Source organism: Bison bison, unplaced genomic scaffold, assembly GCF_000754665.1.
Source record: "Bison bison bison isolate TAMUID 2011002044 unplaced genomic scaffold, Bison_UMD1.0 scf7180017864456, whole genome shotgun sequence".
Taxonomy (NCBI): Eukaryota; Metazoa; Chordata; class Mammalia; order Artiodactyla; family Bovidae; genus Bison; species Bison bison.
Window position 1 is genome coordinate 13,935,100 of NW_011495018.1, and position 10,865 is coordinate 13,945,964.

Consider the following 10,865-nt stretch of genomic DNA (forward strand, 5'->3'; position numbering starts at 1 on the left):
GCGCCACCTGGTGGCCACCCGGGGAAGGACTCAGCTTGGGGCCTGGAGGTGGCAGGTGAGCGGTAAGGGGTGGCTGCTCTCCTTGGCATTGGTGCACCGAAGTTCTGCCCAGAGTTCTCCCGTCTGTGGTAGACACGGCGACGTATGGATGGGAGGAGTCAAAGAACAATGATAATGAAAAAGACACAATCATTTTACTCGGAGAGAGGACCTGTCACAGAGGAAGGGGTTACGGTGGGTGCAGTGGGAGCATAGGGGAGACCAGAAGTCAGGGGACAGTACCCAGAGGAGGGGACATGTGGGCTGAGGCAGGAACTTAAGTCTTCATCAGTCCTAGAAGGGAAAAGGGCATTCAGGTGAGAGAGCAGCTAGTGCATGGTTCTCAACTCTTGACCACACGCTGGGATCAACTGGGGGAACTTTTAAAAAGCCCAAGTGGCAACTCGACCAATGACTTCTGAATCTCAAGGGGAGGGAGATGGGGAGACATGTGAATTCTCTGAGCCCCCAGGTGTCAGTGTTGCAAAATGGAATCAGTTCAGTTCAGTCGCTCAGTCGTGTCTGACTCTTTGCGACCCCAAGGACTGCAGCACACCAGGCTTCCCTATCCATCAGTATCTCCCAGAGCTTGCTCAAACTCATGTCCATCGAGTCAGTGATGCCATCTAACCATCTCAGCCTCTGTCATTCCCTTCCCCTGCCATCAATCTTTCCCAGAATATCAAGGTCTTTTTCAATCAGTCAGTTCTTGCATCAGGTGGCCAAAGTAATGGAGTTTCAGCTTCAGCATCAGTCCTTCCAATGAATATTCAGGACTGATTTCCTTTAGGATGGGCTGGTGGGATATCCTTGCTGTCAAAGGGACTCTCAAGAGTCTTCTCTAACACCGCAGTTCAAAAGCATCAATGCTTTGTCACTCAGCTTTCTTTATAATCCAACTCTCACATCCATACATGACTGGAATATCATGAAATGGAATGTCTCCTGCCATATCAATAAACAAGGATGTCACAGCTATCTGTCATTCTAGCCCTCTAATTTCAGGTTGTGACTATTTTTTTTTCAGTCAACTTCCCTCCAGTCTTGGAGGGAAGAATTTATATTTTCTCAGAACCACAGAAGAACATCCATTAGCAAATGTAATAAGCAAACCTTTAATTTGTATAAAACTTACCCCTAACAAACTCTGTTTGTGTTTGAACAGGACTCTCCTTAAGAAGGAAGGGACTGAGCAATTCAATGCAAGTGGAAGTGTGAAAGTGTTAGCCACTCAGTCATGTCTGACTCTTTGCAACTCCATGGACTATAGCCCTCTAGGATCCTCTGTCCACGGAGAGATTGAATATCACCAGTAATTACCTCCACGTTTCTGAGAATATGCCTGATTATCTTTGGAATCCTCTATGATCCTGGAAAACAGCAAGCACTCAATGAATGTTTGCTGAACTGGACTTTAAATCCAATCATGTTGTCTCACATGAGTGGCTAGTCTTGATCACCTTTGGGTCTGAGCAGCTTTGCTGCACAGAAACTGGGTGACTGACTTCAGGGATGTGGGGAGACTTCACAAAAACCCTAGTCCCAGTGGCTGCTGCCTGAAATTCCATGTCTTTCAGTGGTTCCTGTTCACACCGTATCAATTCCCTTTCCTGAGGTAGGTCTTAAAGAGTTAAAGGGGCAAAAAGCTGAACAGTGTAACCGAGGACCCTATGGCACCTACGGGGGACAGACCCCATATCCTCTGCTTTAGCTCCTCTGAAGTACCCAGATAATAGTATTTGATGCACATTTCCTGAGTTGTTTGGAGAATGTAAAAAAAAAAAAAAAACCCTCCGCCTCTCCAACAAATGGAAGGTGTTAACTACTTGATGACCCTGAGCACCTAGCCCCAGGCCTCCTGAATCCTGGGCACTGATAATGTTAACCCCTGTGACACCACCCTGCCACCATCACCGTCACCATGCCACCATATGACACCATCACCCAGAGTATTGCTCACGAAATGATCACAGACCCTGCAACCCCCCTCTCTCATCTGGTTTCTAAAAGTTTTTTGCTGAAATCCTTTGGGGAGCTCAGGGCTTTTTAGGGCATTAGCACCCGTCTACTTGCATGGCCTTGCGGTAAACCTTCCTCTGGGCTTCCCTGGTGGCTCAGATGGTAAGGAATCCACCTGCAATGCAGGAGACCCAGGTTCGATCCCTGAGTCAGGAAAGATCCCCTGGAGAAGGGAATGGCAACCTACTCCAGTATTCTTGCCTGGAGAATCCCATGGATGGAGGACCATGATGGGCTACAGTCCATGGGATCGCAAAGAATCGAGGACGTGACTAAGCAACTAACACAAACCTTGTCACGCTGTGTCTGGCACAGAAACTTGCAAGCTGTTAACTTGCATAAACAACAGTAGTAGGGTAGAAAAGGAAAGATCCAGAAAGGAAGGCCTGCACCCCGCACTGGGAGCTGGCTTCCTTTCACTTCAAACTGGAGCCCACTGGCAGTTTTCACTGGTTCTTGTGACTTTTGCTCTACCTGTGCACTCAGGCGCCCAATCCTGTCCAACTCTTTGCGACCCCAGGAACTGTACCCCACCAGGCTCCTCCATCCACGGGATTTCCCAAGCGAGAATACTGGAGTGGGTAGCCATTTCCTCTTCCAGGGGATCTTCCTGACTTAGGGATTTTGTTCTATACCTTGGAGGAAAATTCACTGGTTATGCAGTTTGGCCAATCACAGGACATGAATTGATTTTTCCAAGATTCTTTCAAAGAAGCATTCAGGAAACTTTGCTTCTCTCCAATAATACACTTCCAATAAGTGAATAGGGAAACAGAGTGGCTCATGTTATTCCATGCACAATCCAACCGGTTTTCTATACGGATTTGGTACTTCCTCTCCCAGGCTGGGGCCCCCAGGAGTGACTCTGAGACAGGGCTTTATGTGCAAGTGGGTTATCTCGGGGTGATCTCAAGAGGAGTGGAGACGTGAGACAGACAAATGAAGGAGGGCACACCAATACATGGGCACACTCATGAGCAAGTGAGGCTCGACTGCCCTGGGGAGCTCGGGGAGACAGTGTTGAATGTGGTCCAAAGTTATCCCATGAGAGGGGCAAGAAGCTGGGGCCATATGTCCACCCACTCCCACGGGTCATCAGTTCAGGGATGTACCCGGGAGTGTTAACCCCTTGGCACTTCTAGCCTGCCCTGCACATGCCTGCACTTTAGTGGCCAGAGAAAGTCCTCCGGCAAAGGGAGCTGGAGTACCAGGCCACATGCCACACAGACCCCCCATTCACACGCCAGTCATTCATGAACTGCTCACATCCACCAGATAAGCACCAGCCCTTTTACATAACCGTCCATAAACATCAACATGTTCACATGCCAGCTCACTCAGGAGATGCGATCCTGTGCCACTTGGTGAGAGCCCTAGTCTACACTGAATCTGGCAATCAGGAAATCTGCCAGGCCCCTGTGAACACAGGTGACAATTTCTCTTAGTGCCATCGGTGTATGTTACAAGGGCGGGGATTGGGCTGATCCGACTCATGCAGTCATTCAAGAAAAGAGGTGGCTCAGACTCACTCTGCTTCACCAAGGATAGAAGGGGAGAGGCTTAGGAAGGTTTTAATTTAGCTGAAAGTACAAATGGCAAAATCAAAGGTAATTTTTTCCCTCCTGCTGTAAGAAACCCAGTGACATCTGTGAGATGGTTTGATTCACATCAGGGGAAGCTTTTGAAAAATGGAGATGGCAATTAATTGGACTTCAGAGGATGGTGACAGTTTTTTCTAATGTCTTGATTTCCTATCAAGACATTGGCCACTTTTCTGCAGGGCCTCAAGACAGTAATTAGATGTCATGTCGGAATGTGACTCCAAGGTCTCAGGCGACACCAGTTCTAACTAGAGCGCCCCCAAACACAGGATGAGACAATCAGCTTGGCCGGCGGCATCACCTGAGAGTCAACGCAGCTTTCCCTCTTCAACAAGATGGGAAAACCCGAGTCAATGGAGCAGTTTCACTTTTTGACAGGACTGGAAAACCTCCCGTTTGCAAAGAAGAGTATGAGAGTTTTATAGAGGTGAAGCAGCCTGTTCTGCACCAGCTTGAAAGCAATGCACACAATCTCCATCCCAATGATGATGTAAATGGAGAAGAACAAGAAGAAGTGAGGGTGTTCCAGCCCAATGTCCCCGAACCCAATGGTGGTCAGAGTGATGAAGCAGAAGTAGAACGCGTTTTCGAAGTTCAGCTGCTTCTCCCAGATGGGAAGGACAGCGGCCGCGCAGGAAATGTAGGCGAAGACCACGAGGGCTATGACGGGGAGGGGGACGTCCAGCCTCTCCACCTGCCGCCCCACCTCATCCAGGTTGCTGATGATGGAGCTCGAGAGCCGCCCGGACCCCAGCTCGGGACACGATGTGCTCCTTTCCATGGCCTGAGGAGGCACCTGGAGGGTGTTGTCTTTCTCCCGTGCCAGAAGTCTCTCGAACAGCTCCATGTTGCTGCTTGGGGCCGCGGGGGCAGGTTTGGGGGCCGGGAGCTCCGGGTCGTGGATGACCACGTGCGGGACGTCTTCATCTGCGGGACAGGAGTCGGGTCGTCTTTTGCTGGGGCGTCCGGAGCACCACTTGGGAAGGGGAGTGGGGAGGAAGGGAAATCTTCGGAATTGATTGTAGGACGTGGATAAGATGGTGGCCAGGATGTCGCCCGTGTCCGAGAGGACCAGGAACATCAGCGGGATGCCAAAGAGAGCGTACAGCATGCACAGGTACTTGCCGAGCCTGGTGACGGGGTAGATGTGGCTGTAACCTGAAAAAGAAGACCGTGCCCAGGTGGTCGGCGGCTCCTCCCACTCCGGCGCAAAAAAAAAAAAACAAAAAACCTTTAAAGAGACCTTCTGCCATTTCCTTTCCTTGGCATGACATTTTGCACCACATATTTTAAAAATATTCATCTTAAAACATTCATCAGCTTGTCTGATGTTAGGTCTGCTTTGGTTGGGGCAGTAGGAGGTGAAACCCAGCTTATCTTTAGGGTAAGGGAGACTCATGTCCTTGGCAGGAGACGAGCCCGCATGTGGGAGTGAGCTGACTGCCTTGCCTTTTGCCATCTCTGAGCGTCTGAAAGAGGACAGAGCCAGCACACCTGGAGAAACGCGATGAGCTCAGGTGACAGGTGTGGTGGCTTTGCAAGCAAACCCATCGCCTCCGTCATCCTCCATGAAAGCATGGGTTCCTAAGAAGCCATGCCCATCCTTTCTGGGATGTCTGGGTCTCTGTATGAGGTTTGTTTCTATATAAGAGCAATTACGTGCCAGTGGTGGGTAAGCAGTGCACACAGCTCCTGGGATGGCAGAAAGAGGAGCAGTGAATGACAGACCACTGCTGCCCTTAGAGCCAGCTGCCGTTGAGTGGGTCAGACGACTGTTCATGAACAACAGTGAAGAGTTGAGGACCCCAGCATCCAGCATCCTGCCAGCCTCATTTCCAGTTCCAGCTCTACCATTTACTAGAAAGTGATGTGACTGCTCACATTTCAGGTTTCTTATCTCTAAAGTGGGGTGGACCACCCCTGCTTTGCATACTGACCAGCTGGAGGGATTACAAGAGACCAGTGCCTCACACGCGCTGGGCGTGTCATTCCCAGGCAGTCAATGTCCTCGATCTAATAATAAGAGCTGGCTTTTTGAGCACTTACTGGTGGCCAGGTATTAACAAGCCTTCATTGGTAGCTATGGTGATCACCATCACAGACGGGGAAACTGAGGCTCAGAGAAGTGAACTGACTTAGCCAGGAGCATACGTGTGATAAACTGTGAAGCTGGAGGTCAAAGCATTGAAACCTGGCCTACAGTAGGTACTCAATAAATGCCACTCTAGGATGGATGCCTGGAAATCCCATCTGGCTCCCAAGCCAGCTCCCTCCGCTGGGTCAGGAGCAACAAGGGGGCTGGATATGCTAACCATTGAGGACAGGTGAGCGAAGCCAAGAGAGGGCTGGGTTGAAGTCTTCCTTCTCTTCACGAGCTGCTTCCTCCCATCACCCCAGCCTCCTCTCTTGTCGACAGAGGCCCAGGAGCAGAGGACTGTCAAATCCCACAGTACAAGTCGCCGGATCTTCTGGAGTGGGTAAGCTCAGTGCCTCCCACAAAGAGGGAGAAGCTTCTGTATTTAATGCCTGTGTTTAATTTTTGATGTCCTAAAGGATGATTCGTGCAGAAAGCCCCAGTCCAATTATGTAAATTAATTGGAAGGCAATTGACAAGCTCGCTAAACCGCAACCTCCTCCAGAGCCACCATTTCCTGTGCAAACTCTGGCCTCAGCGTCTGCCCTCCAGGCACACGCAGGTGGTCAGGCTGCCCATCTTCATTGGGGCCCCGGGGGAGGCCCTCAGAGGGTTTCCTCCGTGTGCATCCCTCCCAGGGCTCTCCACACCACCCTGCTGCTTCCGCAAGGTACCACTGATGGCAGGCGCAGCGAGCTCTACATTCATATGGTCTAGGCACATAAGCACTCGCTACATGCACTGGGGCATAGCCGTGAGCCAAACAGATACGGGATCCAACCTCGGTGAGCTTCTGGCCTAGTGAAGGAGGCAAATATGAATCAAATAACCACCCCAGTGAGTATGCTTCCCTGGGGGCTCAGAAGGTAAAGAATCTGCCTGCAGTGCAGGAGACCTGGGTTCAATCCCTGGGTTAGGAAGATCCCCTGGAGGAGGGCATGATAATCCACTCCAGTATTCTTGCCTGGAGAATCCCATGGATAGAAGAGCTCTGTGGGCTACAGTCCGTGGGGTTGCAAAGAGTCGGACGCGACTGAGCAGCTAAGCACAGCAAGTACGCAATTGCACGTGGAGATCAGTAACAGGTCATCAAAGAGGAAAACATGGCCACCTGATTCCAAGAGCTGAGTCATTGGAAAAGACCCTGACAGCGGAAAGATTGAGGGCAAAAGGAGAAGGGGGTGCAGAAGATGAGATGGTTAGAGAGCATCATCAACTCAGTGGATATGAATTTGAGCCAACTCCAGGAGAAAGTGAAGGACAGGGAGGCCTGGCATGCTGCAGTCCATGGGATCACAGAGTCAGACACAACCTAGTGAGTGAAAGTGAAAGTCGCTCAGTCGTGTCCGACTCTTTGCGACCCTATGAACTATACAGTCCATGGAATTCTCTAGGCCAGAATACTGAAGTGGGTAGCCTTTCCTTTCTCTAGGGGATCTTCCCAAGCGAGGGATCGAACCCAAGTCTCCTGCATTGCAGGTGGATTCTTTACCAGCTGAGCCACCAGGGAACCCCAAGAATACTGGAGTGGGTAGCCTATCTCTTCTCCAGTGGATCTTCCCAACCCAGGAATTGAACTGGGCTCTCCTGCATTGCAGGTGGATTCTTTACCAGCTGAGCCACCAGGGAACCCCAAGAATACTGGAGTGGGTAGCCTATCTCTTCTCCAGTGGATCTTCCCAACCCAGGAATTGAACTGGGCTCTCCTGCATTGCAGGTGGATTCTTTACCAGCTGAGCCACCAGGGAACCCCAAGAATACTGGAGTGGGTAGCCTATTCCTTCTCTAGCAGATCTTCCCAACCCAGAAATCGAACTGGGCTCTCCTGCACTGCAGGTGGATTCTTTACCAACTGGGCTATCAGGGAAGCCCAAGCGAGTGAACAACAACAAATTAGATTGGAACAAGGGCATCCAAGCTGTATTCATATTTATTGAGGACCTACTCTGTGCCAGGCTTTTGTGGGCAGTATTGAGGATGCAGTGAGAAACGGGCAGAGGTCATGCCCTCCAGGAGCTCCTATTCAAGAGGGAAGCAAAGCCATGACTTCAGCTCCCTCAGTTCCCAGCAGGACTGACAGCACCAGGGTCGGGAGTGAGCTCTCCCTGGCTAAACCGCCCATCAGACACCAGGGTTGCTCAGTGGGGCCGGCCATGCTGAGGGAGCCCAGGGTTTCTGGTCTCTGCTCCCTGCAGGGCTCCAGCAGCTCAGCCCTCCCCTCGGGGAGAGGAGGTGGCAGAAGGGACCTCAGGACAGCGTCTCGTCCATACTTCAGTGACAATGACCACCGAGGAGGTGGGGGTGCAGTGGCATCTCAGGGAGAGGGCGGAGGCGGGGAATAGAGGAGGCCCTGGATAGGAGGACCAACTACCCCATGTGCCCAGGACTCAGGGTCTCCTGTTCTGGTAAAACCCTTAAGTGCTAAAGCCAGGGCAGCTGCTCTCTGGAGCCAGGGTGAGTGTGGAGGGGGTAGAGAGATTCTCCAGGGCAGAGAAAAGAAGAAAGGAGGGCACCCGGAGCCCCTCATGGGGACAGGAGTTCAGAGAGGCCATGGAGTCTTGGAGGGGTCCAGGCCTGGGTGTCAGCAAAGATTTCCATGCCCGAGCTTGTCACAGGCCCTGCAGGGCCGGCAGTCCTTAAAAGATGTCAGCAGAGGGACCCGTAAGCACGGAGTTATCCCGTTTTCCAGATGTTGCGTAAGTCCCCAGCTTTCGTGCACCCATAGGAAAATCAGGAAAAGCTCCCAGTGGAAGCCCCCCAGCCTCCAGGATGGGGTCTTAAGGTGAGATCTATGTAAAGAGAAGAATATCACATTTCTTACAGGATTTATGGAGTAAAGTGCCTTTTAGAGTCAGAATTCCATGCATACCAGAACCCCTAATGCTGGCAACCACCCCTATTACTGCATGTCAATGGGCAAGGAAGAGGAAAGTCAGGTGACTCGTCTGAGGCCCCCAGCCCACAGCCAACAAGCGTGTGCACCCCTCGCCCAAAGACCTCTGCCCCCACCACCCACATGCTGTCCTTGGCAAAGGTGGGTTCAGTGGATCATAAACAGTCATTGTGGCTGCCTCCGAGTGGAATACGATTACAATCCAGAGGACAGGCCATACGGCAGAAAGGCAAGTCTCAGAGCACAGGCCCCTGTGAAGGAAATGGATTGCCTCCCCAATTACTGAATGCTAGAACACAGAATGGATAAATCATATCATTTCTTATAATGCAGGCGTATATTCTAATGCCATCAGTTCACCTCACTTTGTCTCTGAGGATTTAACAGCCCATGCACTCTCAAATCCCGGGGGGCTGATCCATTTGGAAATGACTGGGGATTGATCAGCCTCATACCTGCCCAGGGTCCCTTCCTCATCATCAAGGTCAGGTGCATTTCAGGTGACCCAGAGATGCGGGGCAGCAAGCAGCATTACCAGCAGGGCCATTATTGATTGTGGGCAGTGCAGAAACAGCCCCAACATCCCCTTCCAGTAGTAATTACTGGATGGCCTGATGTCCTAATGGACTTGGACATGAGTGGGAGCATCGTTTTCTTGGGATATAAACCAAGCTAATGCATTTCCATTAGATCAGTGCTTCATGGCCTGGACTACCATTAGAATCACCTGGAGGGCTCTGAAAAAACACTGATGCCTGGGCCTGTCCCGAGTAAGTCTGACTTGATTGGTGTGGGGTCCAGGCATGGCGGCGGAGGGAGGGAGCACCTGTAAATGATAACCCGGTGATTCTGACGTGCAGCCTGGCCTGAGAACACTTGTCCCAGGAGAGTGTTTCTCAAATGTCTTGTGCATCAAAATCACATGTGGAGCTGGTTACTACACAGTTCACTGGCCCCGCATCCATAGCTTCTGACTCAGTAGGTCTCAGATGGGGCCTGATAATTAATTTGTATTTCTAACAGGTTCTCTGGTGATAGTCATGCCACTGGCCCAGGGACCACGATCTGACAACCATTACATCACATCAGTGGTTCTCAACAGGGGGCAGCTTTGCTCCCTGAGGGATATCTGGCAATGTCTGGAGACATTCTGGGCTTTCACAACTGGTGGAGACAGCAGGGAAAAAGTTGGGTTTCCATAATGGGGAGAAGCCAGGGATACTTATAAACATCCCACGATGAGTGTACAGAACAGCCCCCACCATAAAGAATCCTTTAGTCTAAGACATCGGCCATGCCAAAGTCCAAGGTCACTCCCAAAAGGGACAGTCACAGCGCCTACCTTGTAGAGCTGCTGTGAGAATTAAATAAAATCGTGCATATGAAACATGCTGACACCATGCCTGACGCTGGTATGTGCTCAGTAGCACAGCTATTAAGTTGCTGTTACTCCTTTAGCGAATAAACAACAACTACCCCACTTTCTGACCCTTACCTGTCCCCCTGCCTGTATCAGCATTCAGGTGAATGAGAGCTGTTCTGAAAGAAGCCACACGGGGACGCCCTTCGACACAAGCACGTGTCCATTTATATGCGCTCCTCACAGTAGACACTGCCTGTCCATCCAGCAGCCATTCCCCCCTCTTTCCCTGGAATGCCGCTGCTCCCTCATCTGATTCAGCGATAGATCCAGTTAGTCTAAATCATCCCAGTAATCCAACCCCCTTTGCCAGGGACTGGCTTGGGGTGGGAGGCTTCTCGGAAGAAGTTTCCTTGCTGATTACGACAGCCAGCCCTTCCTCTGCCTATGAGATGTGACTACAGCAGGGTGGGAGTGGACCTTGGTGGTCATCTTATGACCTGCTGAGCCAGATGGAGAGAATCTGATGGTCAGTGTCACAAGTGAGCTGCCCAGCAAGCGGCCTGAGAGCCGTCCCCCACTGGCCTTCTTACTTGCAAGGTGACATTTTCCTTGCGGTTTAAGCCAGTTGTCTTGGGTTTTCTGTTAGTGGCAGCTGCTTATATAGGTGCTTGTCACTGATCCTTACACAGACCCTGAAGGCAGGTCTGGGAGGAGTTAGAGATTAGGGAACAAGGCTCAGACCGGCTACATTGCTCACTGGAGGTCACACAGCTCTGACCCCAGGTGGCTGGCCCCCAGAATCCATAGTAGCCACTG

General features: G+C 51.1%; 1 protein-coding gene across 1 annotated transcript in view; it reads right to left on the reverse strand.

Moving 5' to 3' along the window:
* Nucleotides 1–4,023: 4,023 nt before the first annotated feature.
* Nucleotides 4,024–10,865, reverse strand: part of KCNK18 (potassium channel, subfamily K, member 18) — a 12,470-nt gene continuing 5,628 nt past the window's right edge. The window contains exon 3 of the mRNA XM_010859585.1: nucleotides 4,024–4,817. Within this exon, the coding sequence (XP_010857887.1) occupies nucleotides 4,024–4,817 (794 nt within the window). The remainder of the gene's footprint in view (nucleotides 4,818–10,865) is intronic.